The 18,654-nt window shown below is 43.4% G+C and overlaps 1 protein-coding gene across 12 annotated transcripts in view; it reads left to right on the forward strand.

The window, feature by feature from the left end:
• Positions 1-18,654, forward strand: part of MYO3B (myosin IIIB) — a 440,217-nt gene that overhangs the window by 190,363 nt on the left and 231,200 nt on the right. For all 12 annotated transcript variants that reach the window (XM_045196330.2, XM_045196338.2, XM_045196327.3 and 9 more), the window contains 4 exons: positions 414-561; positions 1,764-1,917; positions 3,112-3,200; positions 5,316-5,445. In XM_045196330.2, coding sequence (XP_045052265.2) covers positions 414-561; positions 1,764-1,917; positions 3,112-3,200; positions 5,316-5,445 — 521 coding nt within the window. The remainder of the gene's footprint in view (positions 1-413; positions 562-1,763; positions 1,918-3,111; positions 3,201-5,315; positions 5,446-18,654) is intronic.

Below are 18,654 nucleotides of genomic sequence, written 5' to 3' on the forward strand. Positions count from 1 at the left end.
TATTCTTCTCATTGTATTGTTATAGAATCAACTGACACGTATCATGAAAAGTTTTAAAGCACAGTGTCCCACGTCATTACCCCTACTACCTCTTTTGTGTGTGGGGAGGTGGAAGAATGATTGAGCAGCAGCTCCAGCCCATGCAAAGTGGTTCCTCTTTAATCTCTTTCTGTATGGAGCTTCTGAGTAAGACTTCAAAAGATTCTCCTGCTGTAAAGAAAAGTTGGAAATGCTGTTGAAAGACTAAGGGAACAAATGGTTTAAGACACAAACTATTTCTCCCTTAGAGGCAGCAGGATGCTGCTTTCTATGGGTGGGTACATGAGTTGATAAATACATGTGCACTTATATTCTCACTGTGCTCCGAGGTGAATGTTTCCTTCCCTAAAAGTTTTGTATTCTCTCTCATGCAGTAGTGCAGATGATGGTATGAACGTGGGGATATTGGATATTTTTGGATTTGAGAACTTTCGGAGAAACTCATTTGAGCAGCTCTGCATAAACATCGCCAATGAGCAAATCCAGTACTATTTCAATCAGCATGTTTTTGCTCTCGAGCAGGTAACAGTGAACTCTGAAGTCACTAAACCTGATGGGGGAAGGTGTCTCTGAGCTGCCCACAGTTTGAGGCAGAAAACCTGTTAGGCTTACAGGTAAAAGACTCTGAAGAGAAAAGCTAGTGGTGAGGCAGTCCTGTCAAAATAAATCAATGGTCTAAAGTTAGTCTGAAAAAAAAAACCAAAAACCCAGGGTTCTTGATTTTTGCCGAAAAGTACATTTCCTCCCTTGAGTGGAGCTGGCACCAAACCAGTTATTTAAATGTGGCTTCCAAACTGTTTCATGTGTATTATCCCAAAGGCTGGATTTTCTTCTACTTTACTTAACTGAAAATGTCTATGGTCATGTCCAAAATGACACAAGATGGTCTTGAATTCAGGACACAGATTTTTGTTCTTAACTCTCAAACTGTTCGTCCCCATCCCCCACCTCCTGCTCACCAGATCCTACAGGAATCAAATGGGTGTCTCTGGGGAAGAGTAAGAGATGTTTTCTGAAGTGGAAGTTTTCCCCCTATGAGTTTAATGGTAAATAAAACAGGGTGTAAACCTAGTTGTACCCTTCTCCTCCACCTCAACCCCAAGACTCTCCTGTATGGAGTAGCTGCAATAATGAAGCGCTCTGACCAAGCCCTTGTTTTAATGCACAAGTGAGAACGCACAAGCTGTAATGCCAGTATTGGTTTTATCATTGGAGCTGGATAAATCCGCACTGCACTCCTCTCCCCACCCACCCTGCGCAAAACCCAACCTTGTTTCGGTGCAGGTTCCATCCATTTATTTCCCAGGGAAGTCTGGAGATATTTTGTTTTTCAGTCCCAGATGATTCCCTTGCAGAATCCTTTGCAGAAGATAGAGATCTGCTTTCCCCCCGGTTTTAACCATACTTTCACCAAAATAAATTTTTTTTCAGCTTCTCTTCTTTTCTACATGAGTTTCTAAATTATAAGTTACCAAATCATTGTTTGGGAGACAGCCATCCCTCCTTTTGCCAGCTTTGGTTGCCTGCCACAGGCCACCTGCAGGAAGGGCTTACACCCAAAGCTTTAACAGCGTTATGTGCTGAAGAGTCCTTTTCTAACAGAATACACACCCTGTTTTCCACATATGTTCAATGTTGCCAGACATAGAAAGTTCACGCCAAAGCACCTAGTGGTAGCTAGGCCAGTTTGAGGCTAGAGAGATTCACATTCTGTTCCCTTCCAGATGGAATATCAGAATGAGGGCATTGACGCTACACCTGTGCAGTATGAGGACAATCGGCCACTCTTAGATATGTTCCTCCAGAAACCCCTGGGACTGCTCGCACTTCTGGATGAGGAAAGTCGGTTTCCCCAAGCCACTGATCAGACCCTGGTTGGTAGGTACTGTTTGGTAAGGCGCGTGTTTTCAGAAGAGAACTTGGCTCATGTCATCAAGCGAGTGTGGTATAAGGGATCTATCCTGTGTATTTTGGCCACCTGGTGGGTTGTAAAAGGATAGATCCTGCTTTTTCTGAATTGAAATGCTAGCAAATGTCCTGGTAGAATTAGTATCTTAAAGTAAATCTCTCAAACCCTCCTCACTATCCTATTTCTGCAAACAGAAATACCATTATTCTATGTCAACATCATCTTTACACCTCCTCCCCCCTTGACTCCCGAGACCAGTACTTGCTTCCCCTCCACTTCTTACCCTGCTCTCATGTCTCCCATCTGGACGCCCCTCCACTTCTGGTCCAAGTTTGTGCAGAAGCCCCTTCTCATCCCCTGGCTTCCAGGCTCATATTCTTCACCTCTGTCCTGGGCAACCTAGCTGACTTAGTTTGCTTACAGCCACCTTTTCATTAGGCTCCCGTTCTCCATGAGATGACAGTAAAACACCTCCTCCTGGCCTCAAAAGCCCTCTTACCCCTGACCTCCTCCTTCTCCTCATATCTTCAGTGTTGCCCCTGATCCTGTCTCTCACTCAGACTGTGAGATGCTTGAGGCAATGAGCTCTAACCCTGCATCCCTTTCTGCTCAGCACCATTCCTCACACAGAGGTGGCTCTCAATAGTAACGACAATAGCAACTCTGAGTGTTGAGGGAGAACAGAAAGTTTCAAGCCTTCTCCCCAGATGGAAAATTGATCTGTGGGAGAGATTCACTTCTAGGATTGACATTGTCACCCTCACTGGTTTTCTTTTATCTATGAAATTGTCACAATTTGCTGGGATAGGTCATTTGCCTTCCACGGGATCTCTTCATGGTTTTGAAGGAAAATGGCTGGGCTTCCGGTATAATCAGTGTCCATGGTAGAGATTTTCAGAGCAGAACACAAGGTCGTAGAGGACAGCCTGACACTGATGACAGCATGAAACAACTGAAGGAGTGTTGTAAATGCCCATTTTACGGCGGGATCTTTCTCCACCATGTACACATAATGCTAATATCAGGCTTCTCTGAACTCCCTTATTCTGGGTCACTCATGGCTCAAGGAACATGTATTTGTTTGAAGGAGCAAACAATTCACATTGTAACTTTTAAACATGAAAATCATGAAATTCATGAAAACATGACATTTATCTACACAGATAAATTTGAAGCTAATCTACGATGCAAGTATTTCTGGAGGCCCAAGGGAGTGGAGCTGTGTTTCGGCATTCGGCACTATGCTGGCCAGGTGAGACAGGGCGAGGTACTAATCCCGAATTTGGCATGGGGAACACGTCTGTATGACCCTGTCTGTGCCACTTATGATACTGCTTGCAGTCTTCTCTCTCCTTTTACTGCTTCTGAACACCTAATCACAACTCCCAAACTTTCTCCGTGGTGCCTCTCACAGAAAGTTGCTCCTGGCAAACAGGCGATTTCTCACTGGGGTGGCTGGTGAGCTGCCATCTGCTCCTTACCTGAGATTTGGCCTAGAAGTGACAGCTCTTCAGAGAGAAAACACGTCATAGTTTCTGCAGTGTTTAGCAGTGAATGCTCACATTCAAAAGCCGTTCGGCGATGTGTAGGTGACAGAGGAGGGTTTATGTGGTATCACGGTGGGACTGTTTTTAGCACTTTAAGTATATGAATGGGAAATTTTTTTCACTTCATCATCCAGATGTTAAGCTTTTACAACACTTGCTGAAGTTTCTACTTTTCATTTATTATGCCTTAGTCTCAATTTCAAGTTCCTGAAGTAGATTAGTGAGTGATTCAGGAAATTCCCTAGTCCCATAGCCAAAAACTCATTGCTCTAATTTTTCTCAAAAGAGCTCATTGGTTCTGGTGGGTTCTGCTGAGGCCCTGGGTCCAGAAAATAGGTAGGAGTTCAGTAAAGATCATTTTGGATTATTGTGTTGATTTGAGATTTCCTGAAATTATTTTTCAAATTCATATCATGACATCGAAATAAATTTTGTCTACCTGAAATTTTGTTGGAAGGCAATCTAATGTAAATGAAAGAGCAGATAAACTTTCTCTTCTTCATTTCCTTGTTCTTTGACTGGTTTAATAATTAACAGGAGAAAGCAAAGGTAGATATGTATGCACAGCATCCCAAAAGAATAAGAGACCCAAAGGGCAGCTAGGCAACAGTAGCTTGTATAACATCTTGAGCTAAGGGAAGGAGTAGGGGCTTGGGGATACAAAGGGAAGGAGCATCATTTTGAGGAAGGCAGAGGAGGTGTTTGGAAAACAAAAGTTTGCCCTGTTACACAGATAAGTTTCTTAGGTTAAAATCCCTGGTACCAGCTCTCTTCCTGGCACAGGCCCCCTCCCATGTAAATTTAGGCAGTTTAAGGGGAGGTAAAAGCTTTTCCTGATTCTTCCAGGTTTTGATTGCTTTTAGTTCAAAATAATCTTCATGCCAGAGTGGCATATTTTGGGGGTGACTTGTTCTGAACCCCTTCACAAGTAAAGGGGATTGTTTTTCTTTCCACATAGTACAAGGTGGTATCTATTTTAGATCTTTGGTGGAAAGTGCAATGCAGTTTTTGCCCTTAAACACTTCATTTACTTTTGCACTGATGTCTGCTTATTAGTGTCCTCCACGTCTGAGATGCCCACACCTGCCCTGAGCTTGCCCCACCCCCCGCACCCTTCTGCTGACTGCCTCCTGTCCCTTCCCTCTTCTCACACCTCTCTTCCTATTTCTCTGTCTCTTTACTGTCTCTTTACGCCTATTTCTTACCTACCCCTTTCCTTCCCTCTTTCTGCCTCTTCTTTCTTGATTTTAACCCTGGGGGGCGGGGGGGGGAGGGGATCCTTTTCTTTCTGGGTTGTGTCATTTCCTGCATTCATTTGCCGCCAACACTTAATGCTCTGGGGTGTTCATTAAAATTCTCTGGCCAGAATCCCCTCTCCCTGAGAACTGGAAAGTGGTCAGCACCCCTGAGCAATTGCTCAGGTGCCGTGAGTAGTGCCTTGGGAAGCAGTGAGAGTGTAGTGGTTGTGAGCATGGCACCAGATTGCCTGGGCCTCCCAGCCTCTGTTTGCCCACCAATAAAGTGGCAATAACAATGGTGTTACCACCTAGGATGGATGCTTCACATATAGTGAGTACCCAGTACGTTTTAATAATTATTCCAATGTGATGTAACTTTGATTTGACTCTTGAAAGAGCAACTAAACAAGAAGTTAAGGTAAACTGGCCTGTCAAAAATTGTAAAATTTCCTCTTATCTGGTGGTCTGGATTTAAAAGCGTGGCTGTGTCAAGAGGAATTCTGTGCAGATGCCAATTACTCACTGACCTCAGACAACCTGCCAGTGGTGGCGGTATTGGCTAACTTGCAATTCACGTTGCAGGTATCATATGATGCTTCTGGCGTTCTTGAGAAAAACAGAGACACTCTCCCTGCCGATGTGGTTGTAGTCCTGAGAACGTCAGAAAACAAGCTTCTTCAGCAACTCTTCTCAATCCCTTTAACTAAAACAGGTACTGGGACCCGCCCCCAACAGCCCTACCACTGATGCTCCTATGAGCCCTGCTGGGGTTTTCCCATGCGTGTGTAATACTGCCGGGGCTGCAGGGCTAACATTTTGAACTTTAAGCAGGGGAAAAGGTCTATCTGACTAAGTTCAAGAAGAGGAAAGTGATTGTTTCTTTTGCAAGTTAATTGCACAGCATCAGTGTATGCAATATGTGTTGTACACACACACACACACATACTTTCTCTAACATCAGCTCTCAGACTTCTCATTTTCTCACCTGCCTCTTTTCATTCTTCCATTCATAAAACCATATGTTATTAATTCATGCTAAACACTCTAAAGTGGTCTCAGTTTACCTAGAATTATTAGGAAGATTATTTCTATTCATGTATGACTACAAGTGACGAGAGTGTAGTGAATCAGTCATTCAGTCATGGGTTTCTCAGAGGTTACCTAGTCCAATTTCCCACCCAGTCATTGACCACACCCCACCACTAGCCTAACCAGCTTGGAACAAGTCCATCACTGGCCTGCATACATGGGCTATGCCTACTTGCAGTGAACTTATATTTAGTTGCTTAGTCAGTTCTCACTCCAGGAAGCAGGTCAAAGAATGGAACTTTCTGATCTTTGCTATTTCACACAGTGAGCTCTAATTGGGTCAAGCTTCTCTGATTTACCTAGGATTCTGCTGCTTTTAGCTGGGCAGAAGACTTGGATCTCCAGTTCCTCTCAAGGGCTTTATGTTTTTGAGCCTATGTCTGCAAACTGCTATGGGTATGCTTTTAAGAAAGGAGGGTGAGAAGTCTCTTTATCATTGTTCATAATTTCCTCTTTTTTTCTCCCCTCATCCCTCTTGAAATCATTGGCACCCGTGTCTAGCACGAGACTCTTTTTTAAAAAGAGTGGCTGTCAGGTCTGATGTTTAGCAACATGCAGAAGAATGAAAAGCTTCGTTAAGAAAAAAGTTGCAGTCTACAACCTTTGCTTTATCTTGACTTGGAATTAAAGCTGAAACCAGGTTCTTAACTTTATTCAAACATGCTCCCTCAAATAGAAATAGTAGGGTGCCCACCTGAAGGCTGTCTTCCAGCTTCCTCTCCAGACCTCCCTCGGGCACAGCCAGGGTTTGATTCGTCATAGACTCCCGGAGAGTGGGCAGGGCTGGGGCTTCCGCACCGGACACCAAGGCTTAGGCTCATCTGACAACTCTGTGCAGAGACGAAGATATACCATTATGAATAGGAGATGTACTCTTTGAAATAAAATATATTCTAATGACTTGTCAGCTGGCATTAACACTCTCCCATAAAAATAAGTAACGATTTGTCAAATCTGTTCACAGCTTGGGCATTTTCAGTTTTTCAACCTTTGGTGAAATGAAAATAAATTAACAGTCTAGGCCACTAGGTGGCACTATGTAAGAAGTCAGGCTCTGCCTTCCGTTTGCCCTGAGCACCTAAAAGTGGGAAGGAACAGGAACAAAGAGATAGCCTCCCTTCTTTTTTTGTTTTTATTGGAAAGAGATTTCCTCCTGTCTTTCAGTTCTTTCTGAATCTTTCCTTGAAACTGCACTCCACACCAACTGGAGAAAACAAAAGTGGGAAGTAAGACAAAAGTGTCTTCCTGAGAAGCTTCCTTGTGTTCCTGAGTTTTATATTATGCATAATTTTTTTGAAATCCTAAGCTTTATTTTCTCTACATTTTGAGTATAAGAAGCCATATAACACACGTCAAAACTAATAAGCATGATTCTGTTTTCTTTTTCTGAAATTATTCATGTAAAAATGCCTTTGAACAATAAATATTTATAGAACAGCTTCTAATAATAAGGTACAGTTTAGGCAGCAAAGGTGAATATAGAGATAAAGACAATATGGCTTTGCCCAAAAGCAACGGGAACTTTCTTTTACCTCCACTTTCTGCCTAGAATTGGATAGCAATTTTTCTCCTTATGACAATATTTGCCTTCAAAATTAAAATATTAATTAAACTTCTAAATTTAAAACATCCACATTATTTTTTTGTTTTTATTCCATTACAGCCTTTGAAGGTGGGAAAACCTTCATGGACAGAGACAGAGTACACTGCTCTTGCTGAAATTGCAAATACTTGTTTAAGGCACGTTCCCCTCACTGAGGGAGATGCGGCTGCACCTTCCAGGTGCTAGCTAGAAGGAAGGTTCCACACACCCTGGCACTTTGGAAAAGAATAGGCTAGTATTTTCAGTGTATGAGAATTGGTCATTTTTATTTTTATTTATCCTGCTTTAACCAGTTAAATACTTAAATGGGGCACTAGTTCAGTGAGCATCATAACTATTATGGGCAGGTACTTTACAAACTTCTTTTAGGGGATGAACTACAGAGAGGAAGGAAAAGGTCAAAGTTGGGAACGCTTTGAGGCTGTCAGAGCCAAACCTAAAAAAGAGGCCCAGCCCTGGACTCCTCAGTTCCGAGAGGAGAGGCCCCGTGCGACGTGGGCGGTGCTCTGGCTCCCGGTCTAGCTGGTGGTTCCGCGGAGGTTTGCTTTGCAGTGTTCATTGTGCTGTCCATTTGTGTTTTGTACACTTCTCTGTGCGTGCATTCATTTCAATAGTACTTCCCCCCACAGTATAGAGAAGACATCTGAGAATGTAAAAAAATTAATTTCTTTATCTAAGGTTTCCTGCCTAGTTAAACTGAAGTTTACCAGTAGGTAGACTGTTGCTCTCCTTTGTCTTCAAACATAGGTGTCGGAGGGCCTCCAGCTGACATTACTGTCCCTTAAAATCTGCTTCCTCTCTGGGCTGCTGGGCAGGTAACAGTCCCTTCATTAGTGGATATCAAACAGAAATGTTGGCCCTTGGTTTAATCTCTCATCAAGGTTGAGCGGATTAACCTCTGTGAGTGTTTGTGTAAAACCATACTATAAAATCAGAGAGACTGATGCAATTGGCATTTTTCCGTTCATGTTGCACATCCCTAAATCCAGAAAAGGTTAAAAAACAGGACAGGAGATCATGAGACCCAGAGCCGGCAGCCTCTCCAGGTTTCTGCAGCCCCCTCACCCGCAGCGGCTTTTACTGGCACCCAGCTGCATCTGGTGGGGGTAGGGGGTGGGGGTGCCGCTGCCTGCGAGGCATGCTCTCATGCCAAGGTATTCAGTGTTGACTGGGTAAGTGGAGGCAGCTGCAGTCAATATGGGTTCTCTCTGTTCCCCTCTTCTACTTATACAACCACTTTTTGGCCTGCAGATGGGCCACTTCAGATGTGATGAAATGTTCTTTGTAATTCTTCCTATTGATAGGAAATTCTCTGAAGATTTCATGTGTGAAAATTTGATGTGGCAGCAACACTGCTTTCTAACCCTTCAGCTGGGACTTTACAAACTGAGTGATCTAGGTAGAAAAACATTAAAAGGAAAGATGTTATAACAAGGTTTCATGGCATATTTTCCTGTTTGGGGAATGTTCCACTTGCTACTAGTAAATTAGAGAAAAGTTCAAAAGGCTCAGAGGCGGAAAGAGATTTCCACAGGAACTTGAAAAACCCATTTCTGTCTTTGAATCATGAATCCTGGTTTCCAAATAGTAGTTTGGGGCTTTAAAGGCTTTGGGAACTTGGGAGAAATTAGAAGAAACAAGAGTAGCTCTAGAGGGAACGTTGTCTGGGCCTGAAAGTCTGGTTTGCATCAGAATCGAGAACTGAGTTTTGTCCCCTTTGGCTTTTTCTGTCTGAGGACCCTCAGGTCCTTCCCTTGGAATTTGATTTACAGTAAAATCAATAGTAAAGTCCTTCAATCTTGACTTCCACTGCTCCCTTTTTTGTTTGGATGTGGAGGGGGCAGGATGAACCCCCATATTGTATCTGCAAAGCACTGTAATTCCTTCACTGCTAAGATACTTGCTGCTGATTGTCCCTGATTCTGTAACTCCCCAAATCAAATCTGTTAAGCTTTTAAGAGGATGCCTTTTAGTAACCATCTCTCAGAGTCTTCATTTTCCATTTCTGGCTGCTCCTCCATCCTGACAGCTCAGCAAATGTGTTTAGCAGGGCGAGCTGACGCTAAATGACTAAGTTCCAGGGTCACAGTCATGGACAGTGCCCGACTCTTCCAAAAATGGAGGCTGTGATGAGCCAGCCCTGTCGGGGAGCCCTGGAGAATTAGGTCCTCCTCACACAGAGGCCCACTCCATTCTGTTTAACTTGGGAGTGTATCTCGGTTAATAGATAATTACATATTTATCATCTTTCCAGATGTGGTGCTATGAATAGGTGATTTCTACGTGGAATAAAAGAAAATCTCAGCCAGAGTAGTCAGAAACAGATTGTGCCAAATCCTGAAATGTATAACAAATGCAAAAAAAAGGCAAAAAAAACCCCTACATTAAGAAATGTAAATTCTTAATAGGCATGTGATTCAATAAATGGGGGCAATATAAGCACGGTGTCTATACAAGTAAAAACAGAAGGAAAAGTCATCATGGAAATATCATGAGTTGGCATAGGAAAGAGTTCTTTTAACTGAGAAAGGCTTCTTGGAAGAGATTTAAAAAAACAGGAGGCTAGAGAAAATTGATCAGTGTGGGAGTAATGAGGCATTCTCAGCCAGGGTCCACAGCACTGGAAAGGCAGGGAGGTGAGAAGGGGATGATTAAGTGGCTAGGAAGGGAGGGAGGGACTCAGGAACAAAGGGAGGGAAGGTAAGGGTGGGCTGCTGTGTGGACGTGGGACGTGGGGCGGGGGGCGGGGGGGGGGGGCTCCTGATGCTGATCTGAAGTGCTGTGGGAGGCCCGGGGTGGGCTCCTGGAGAGAACGGCTTCAGGGTGAGAGAGGAAAACGTGAGCAGGGGTGTTACAGACTGAGTAGAGAGAACCAGGGTGTCCCACGGCGTCTGTGTGGAGCTGTGTGTGACCAGACTCTCAGGGCTTACTTTTATATTCTCCATGTAGATCTAGCATTTATTTTGAGTTAATTTTTGCAGAGGGTGCGAGGTTGAGATTTGTTTTTTCATAAGCATGTCCAGTTGTTCTAAAACCATTTCTTGAAATGGCTGTCCTTTCCCCATTGCTTTGCTCTCACACTTGTCAAAACCCAGTTGGTTGTATTTGTGGGTCTGTTTCATCGATCTGTGTGTCTAACTCTTCACCGGTACCACACTGCCTTGTCTCTTGTAGCCTTTAATAGGAAGCCTTAAAGACAGGTAGTGTGATTCCTCCAACTATATTCTTCTTTTTCAAAATTGTTTTCAAAATTGCCATTCCAGTTCCTTTGCTTATAATCCTTAAAAGCAGCTTGCCTGTATCTATATATTTAAGAAAAGCTGCTGAGATTTTGACTGGAATTGCATGAAATCTATAGGTCAATTTGGAAAGAATTGACGTCTTTACTTTAAGTCTTTTAATTCATGAACAAAGTATATCTATTTGTTTGGATCTTTTTTTATTTAATCAGTATTTTGTTTTCAGCATGCAGATCTTGTACATGTTTTGTTAGATTTACACCTAAGTATTTTAATATTTGGAATGAGCATACTTCTTTAAATTTTAGTTTTCAGTGGTTCAGTGCTAACATGGTATATGGAAATACCATTGATTTTTGTGGAATGGGCTTGCAAAACTCGTTTGTTAGTTCTAGGACTTTTGTTTTTGTAATTCCTTGGGATTTTCTGCATAGACGGTCATGTTGTCTATAAATAAGAATCCTTTTATTTTTTTCTTTCCAAGCTTATGCCTGTTCTTTTTTTTTTTTTTTTTTTTTTTGACTTACTGGACTGGCTTGACTTCCAAGATAGTGTTGAACAGAAGCAGTGTGGGGAGACGTCCTTGCTTTGTTCCTGCATTTAATCTTCCACCATTAAGTGTGGTGTTAACTACAGGGTTTATGTAGGTCCCCTTGCACTTGCTATTCCTTCTATCTGGAACAGTTTTTCCCCAAGACATACCCATAACTAGACTCTTCAATTTCTTTATATTTTCTCTCAAAACCTACTCTTCCTGTCTACCCCAATAGATGTCTCTTCTCAGCATCCTATATCACTATTTCCTGTTTTATTTTTCCCCTTAGCACTTATCATTACCTTACATACTATATACGTTCATTTATCTTATTTATTGTCTATTTTTTTCCGCTATAGTGTAAGTTCTAGCATAGCAGGGATTTTTGTCTGTTTTCTTCCGTTACCATATCCTCAGTCTTGAAAAATACCTGCCATATAGTAACACTTAATATATATTTGCTCAGTAAATAAATAGATGGTTGAATCAAATCCATCCACCCACCTGCCTCGGTTCCCATTTTCTGTCTTCCTTCTGAGCTACATGACAGAATTCTCCCCGCTCTTATTACAAGCCAGCTGTGCACTTGCCCTCTGCCTTCCTTTCCCTCTCACCTTCACAGGCACTTTGATCCTGCAGTTAGTCTTCCTCTCTTCTGCATCATCTAATTATTCCTCTTAACGTGATCATTCTTGCCCACGTGGTGTCTTCCATCTTTCCGACTCCTTGTTCTGTGTGGAACTGTGTCCTCCCCAAATGTGACTTTTTTTGGAAATAGGGTCCTTCCAGAGGTAATCAAGGTAAAATGAAGTCCTCATGGTGGGCCTTAATCCAATATGACTGTGTCATTATAAATAAGGAAAGTTTGGCCACAGAGTCACCCAGGGAGAGCACCATGCGAAGCTGATGACAGAAAGCAGGGCGGTGCATCTGCAGCCTGTCTCACCTGAACTTCCTAACTGCACCCTCTTTCTGCTCTTGCCTCATACAGCCTAACAGCTAAGCTGTAGTCTTTCCCAAAAATGTAAATCTGATCATGCCACTTCCCTGCTTACAGCCTCCAAAGGCTCTTTATCACATCTAAAATAAAGTCTAAACTCTTTTCTTTGTCTAGAAACTCTCACGTGATCTGTCCCTGCCTGCCTCTGTCCCCATCTCCTTGAACACTAACCCTCACTCTCTGCCTCCTTTCTGTTTCTCAGATATCCCAAGCCTTTGCTTGACTGCATGCCAGCTGCTCACTCTGCCTAGAACGTGCTTTCCCCAGATCTTTACAGGCCAGTCCCTCTCTTGTGATCTAGAATTCAGCTTAAATCTTACTTCCAAATGGAAGCCTTCACTGTCCCCCATTGGAACACAGTCTGATGCTGTCTACTCACTGTTATCTCATCCTGTGTAAATGTCTCCAACAGGAGCTGACATTATCCTATCTACCTCTATTCTACCCACCTCGTGTTGTGCCCCATGCTAGCCTATACGCTCCTTGAGAGCAGAACCCCTGTGAGTCCTATTTACCACTGTGCACTTGGGACCCACAGCAATGCCCAGTGCATAGTAAGTCCTCAACAAACATTTGCTGAAAACCGAGTAACTCCTGCAAGGTAGAAACTAAAGCTAAACTCCAAGTCTTGAATCGCAGTCTGTAGTAATTCGCCAGTGCTTCCATAATAAGGCACCACAAACAAAAAGTGGCTTAAACAAAAGAAGGTTATGGTCTCACAGTTCTGGAGGCTAGAAGTCTAAGGCTGCTAGGTTTGATTTCTCCTGAGGCCTCGCTTCTTGGCTTGTGGATGGCTGCCTTCCCAGGGTCCTCACACGGATGCCCCTTGATCTGTTTGCATACAGCCTCTGCCCTAATCTCCTCTCCTTATAAGGACAACAGTCACACTGGGTGAGGGCCCACCCATAGGACTTTGTTTGAACTTAAGCACTTTCTAAAGATTCTATCTCCAGTCCTGGCTAGGCGGCTGAGATGCTTAGAGTATTGTCCCAATAGGCCAAGGTTGCAGGTTCGATCACCAGTCAGGGCACATACAAGAATCAACCAATGAATGTGTAAATAAGTGGAACAATAAATCATTAGCACTCCCCCCCTCCTGCCCCCTCCCTTTCTCTCTAAAGTAAAAAAATAAATAAAGTCTCCATCTCCAAATGCAGTCACATTCTGAGGTTCTGGGGGTTAGGACTTCAGCATATGAATTTTGGGAGGGTGGTACAATTCAGCTCATAATAGACCACTAAGAGCTGAGAGAGGTGTTCAATATGAGCCCCACCCTGTGGGGAATGGGGGGGCCACCACCTTTCCCCATAAAGCCCAGGACAGTTGTGACCAGCCAGAGAGTTTGCAGCCTCCCCCAGTCAAGGAAACAGAACTCGGTCCTCTCCCCTTCCCTTCCTCCTCCTTCCCACACCAGAGGAGCTAGCCCAGAGAAGAGGGGAGTGAGAGAAGACTGTCCAGCCCTGAGAGCATCAACCCAGCCTGGCGGGAATGGGCCAATGGGGAAAATAACTTTGAAATGATATGATATTAAAGGTGGAAAATAAATAAGAATGAATCTTCAAAACCAAAAGTGATCTTTAGTAACAGGAAATATTAGAAAATCTATGATATGGGGCTGAAATATGGTTAAGGGAGCTTCCATCCTCATAGAAAGGTGAGGTGTCAGCATGAATGGGGAAGTTACAGGAAAAAGCAGAACTGTGTCTCGCTTATCCCCAATGAGCTGAGATGCCTCATAGGCTGATTTCATGCTCAAGGCACAGCTTTCTACAGGTGTGACCCTGGGAGCCTGGAAGGTTCCATCACTAGCTGGGCATTCTTCCCAGCACCAGCCTGGAATGGGCAAGAGTCAGATTCTTGTTGCAGAAATAGGACTGATTGCACCGAGAGTCACTTCAGTACTGGAAATAGCAAATGTTAATTACACGGACTCCTCACCTCCAACAGTTTAGAAGCAGAGCTGTGCACCCAGACCTTCGGCCTACCTGGACATGCAGTTGTCTCCTGCCACCATCTGGTCCGCTCGAGGAAACTGTAAGCTCCATGAGGACAAAAACGATGTCTCCTGTTTCATTTATATACCGAATGTGCAGTCAGAACTGTTCGCGATGCTTCATAGCGCTGCACCATTATCCGTGCTAATTCAGCTTCCTGGAATTATTTCTGTCCCTCATCTCCACCCTCATCACTGCACTGACTATCCATGCCCCTCCCTTGCCTTCTTATCCTTTTCTCCAAAAGTCAGTCCTAGCATTACCTCCTCCAGGAAGTTTTTCGTCTGGGTTGGGTGAAATTTCTGGTGCCACTCGAATGTAAGTTCCATGAGGACAGGGTTTTGTCCATTTAGTTGGCTCCACTTTCGAACTCCTAGAGAGGCTCCTGGCACTTCGGAGGCACTCAGTGGAGTCTTTCTGTCCAGGCAGAGAGTGCAGTTTGTGATGGAGTTTCCTGGGAGTCCTGAGAGCACGTGAGGCACATCAGAAATGTGCATCGTCCTGTGATTTCTAGGGCTGGCTGGAAGCCCACCGGCGCGGAGATTTATTTTAACAAGTTGTGGAGTTCAGAGAGGAGCTCCATTTAGAACTCCATATTCTGATCTAGAGAGACAAGTGTGAAGCCCTGTTAGGACTCGGGTGCCAGAGAAGTGCAGCTGTAGTTGCAGTTACATATGGCCGCTGAAATTGACTGCCAGCCCCCTTCCCGGGGTGGAGGGCATGGGGCGGGGCTTTCTCAGAAGCAAACAGCTGCCTTTTCCAGCTTCCATGAAGGGCCGTGTCCTCTTCTGCAGTTTGACCAGCTGGAGAAGGAGGCAGAGGGTCCTGGCAACAGCTGGACAGCCCCAAGAGAAACGTCATACCTTCCTGCCTCTCCCTTTGTTAATGGTTTTCAGCCCTTGTCAAGATGAATCTTTGATTTTCTTTGTAGGCTAGTTGAGGACAAAATCTGTTCACAGTGTGGTTCTGGGGAGAAGAGACCATTTCTTGAAATTCTCCTTGTTTCTTTTTCCTATCCCTGAATGCCTTCAGGTTTTGAATTTATATTCCCCAAGTACTCATTTGTTGTTGTTACACAAATGTAAACAGCTCAACTCTTCCCTTTAAAAAAAAGCTACCTGCAGTTTCTCCGTCCCCATCAGCTGTAGAGGACTGAAGAACCCTGGACCGTAAGTCAGGACACAAGCTGAGGTCAACTTGGGTTGGTACTTTGTATCCAGAAGGTTTAATTCAGTTCGCTGAACCAGCTTTCCATCCGCAGAGTGAAAGGTCTGCATGAAGAAGAATCTGCTGATTAGAAGGAAGCCCAACCCTTGCTAATCCCTAGGCCAAACCTTCAGTCTGGGGTTGCTGTGGTTTGAAAGCTCTCAGCTCTCTTTTTCAGTGGTCTATTCCATCCTGCTCCTCAGTGAAATGTAAAATCGCCTATTAGCCACATTTTAAAAAGTAAAAAGCAGCTAAGTTGCCTTAATCCATTTGGGCTGCTATAACAAAATGACATAGGTTGGGTGGTTTATAAACAGCAGATATTTATTTCTCACAGTTGTGGGGGCTGGGAAGTCCAAGTTCAAAGTACCAGCTGATTCAGTGTCTGGTGAGAGCCCACTTCCTGGTTCACAGAGAGTTGTCTTCCCACTGTGTCCTCTCATGGTGGAAGGAAAAAGGGAGCTCTCTGGGGGCTCTTTTGTAAGGGCACTAATCTCTTTCATGAGGGCTTTGCCTTTATGAATCACCTAATCATATCCCAAAGGCCCCACCTTCAAATACCACATTGGGGTTAGGATTTAGGGTATGAATTGTGGGCTAGGGGAAACCCAAACATTCAGTCTGTCTAGCACAGGTGAAATTAATTTTAATATCTTTACCCAGTGTATCAACAATATCATTCAAACAGTGCATCTCAGTTTGGACCGGCCGCATCTCCCATGTCGCATGACGCGGCTCCTTAACAATTGCTGCCTTGGTGACACAAGTGCCTCATCCCTACTGTCAGAGAGATGCAGCAGTGCCAAGGAGCTCTTCTTGTGGGTCCTCCCAAGGAAGACAAAGTCTTGTTTCTTTATAAATAATGTTTTATTTCATGCAGACTTGACCTTATACTATTTTCCGGTGTGTGAGAGAAGTCACGATTCTGGATTTGCAGAATCCTAGCACAAGCTTTTAAAAGTTCCTTTGGCACTAAAAAGACCCTATGTTATCAGTATCAAGAACAGTGTTTTCTGAAGTGTGTTTCATGAAATACTAGGTCTGTGGGACATAAAGAGGTGTGGAGAATAAGAGATGCTCAAAAGTGTAGGGAATACTGAGTGCGAAAAGCCACCCAGTATTTTTATTGCAGAAATTTCGAGAGGTGGTTCTCTTGTACAGAGCTTTCAGGCCCGGTAAGAAGCTTGCTGTGGAGAGCTATTTAGGGTCCAGACTGACAGGAGACCGCTGAGGCAATGCCGATCAGAGTTTTCTGCCCCAGTGTTTTCCAGCACAGCCTTCCAGCACGCGTCCGAAATCCATTTCCAGAAGGCCCTCTGCTTTCCTAGTTCTTGGGACCCCATTGCTGCTGTGTCCTTACAAAACTAAAAAATAACCTTAAAAAACTAAAACTACCGCCTTCAGTGTTGAGTTGTAATAATGACTCTAATATTAGGAAAGTTGGTATCTGTCGTGAGTCAGATCCACTGTCTTTCCCAAACACGTTTTAATACTTCTTATATAACTCCTAAATGTGACAGTGAATGTATGCTTTATTTTTAAGTGGCACTTCAGTTTAGAGTCGTTTTGTTTTATTTCTTTAATGATCCTATCAAGTATAGCAAATGTGGCAGTTTTGATTTTTCAAATGGTCAGAAATGCAAGAAAAATAAATTCTGATTCAGCCAGCATCCTTCTCCTTCATAGAAAAGAAATATATTGCCATTTATGATGAAAGGTTCTTTGCTTTAATTCATAGCTCATATGGAGAAAAAGTCTCAAGGTCATTCACAGTTTATTAATTTAGCTCACTGTAAAACCTCTCTACGGTGGGGCTTTCGGGTCATTCCCTCACCCTGGTAAAGGATAACTCCAGGCACTTCAAACCAAATGAGTTAGAAACGAAGCCATTAAAACGATCATCTCTGTACTTAGAGATGGACCCCAACTTAACACTTTTCCCCAGGAATTTGGGTCATGTTAGTAAAAACTGTATTTTTCTCTCTAGAGCACAAGACCCGATTCTAACAGTCTGGCCTGTATATTAGAATCATAGAAAAGTTAATCATTTTGCTCTGGTGCCCGGGTGTTGTGTGTGAAGAGAAGCTGTAAACCACAGCTGTGTGGAGTAACAATTGTGAACTTTACTGGTGTGCACATGTGAGATGTCAGCAAACTACATAAAATGCCACTTCACTGAACTTGAGAGTTGGAGGTGGGAGAGAGGATCACTAAGATCTCATTAAAGTTCAAGTTTAATGGAATGTTCTATTCTTTGGCTTTCACAGGGGTAGTTCAATTTACACAAAAACCGAATCAACTTGTCTCCAAAGGATCAGGCTTGGCTCAGCCACAGTGGTGGTTGCTGGGAGATCAATGGGACCGCTGTGTGGAGGGCACAGTTTGGTGTGTAAAGGACTCAAAAAATCCAGACATCATCTAAAATCAGTGGGGTTCAATCATTTTGGCCAGGCAGCAATCCCATCAATTACTCAGCGCTTGAATCTTATCAAAAACCCTGAAACAACCACAAAATCTTCAATTAGGTCCTCCTAATGGAAGGGCATCCTCAGCCTTACTGCTCAGTGCTCTGCACCACAGCATCTAACCTCAGGCAAGATAATTCTTTGCCTCAGTTTCCCTTCTTGATAGATTGGGACCATGGCTCACAGGATTGTTGTATTAAATCATTCACTTCACACACTTAGCACGGTGTCCCCTACACTGTGAACATTCAGTAAATGCCAGTGTCGTAGTGCTGTCAGCCCTTTCCTGATCTGGTGCAGAGGGGCGAATATAGGGTAAAGCAGGTGGATTCCTCTTGTATTTTCTTATCTCTGGTGGGGTTTCAAAGGACAGTAGATAACACTGCACAACACGATGGGCCCTCCCTCATCCATGGTGCTGCACTAACTCTGCAGAAATGGTTCACAGTCAATTGCTTGTTTCTGTGGAATAATGAGCTATGGTGTTCTTGAATGACTGAAAGAAGAATCAGTGATACTGAAGTTTGCCAAGAGATGGAAGAGATGATCCATCTGTAGAAGGCAAGGGTAGAAATTATTTTAAATGTTTTCCGGTTACATTAAAGCATCTTCAGTAAACTCAACTATGTGTAGGGAAATTGGCAAGTCTTATAGCAGGCACTAAAGGAATATTTTTTGAATTAATGAATGGGAATAGAAGTACTAAGTGCTTAACTTTAAAGAGCTTGTAATCTCTATAAGGAATCAAATCATTTCTAAAGAAAGTTATCAATATAAGGTAGAATATTTG

The sequence above is a fragment of the Desmodus rotundus genome, chromosome 2, assembly GCF_022682495.2.
Source record: "Desmodus rotundus isolate HL8 chromosome 2, HLdesRot8A.1, whole genome shotgun sequence".
In the NCBI taxonomy this organism is placed as follows: domain Eukaryota; kingdom Metazoa; phylum Chordata; class Mammalia; order Chiroptera; family Phyllostomidae; genus Desmodus; species Desmodus rotundus.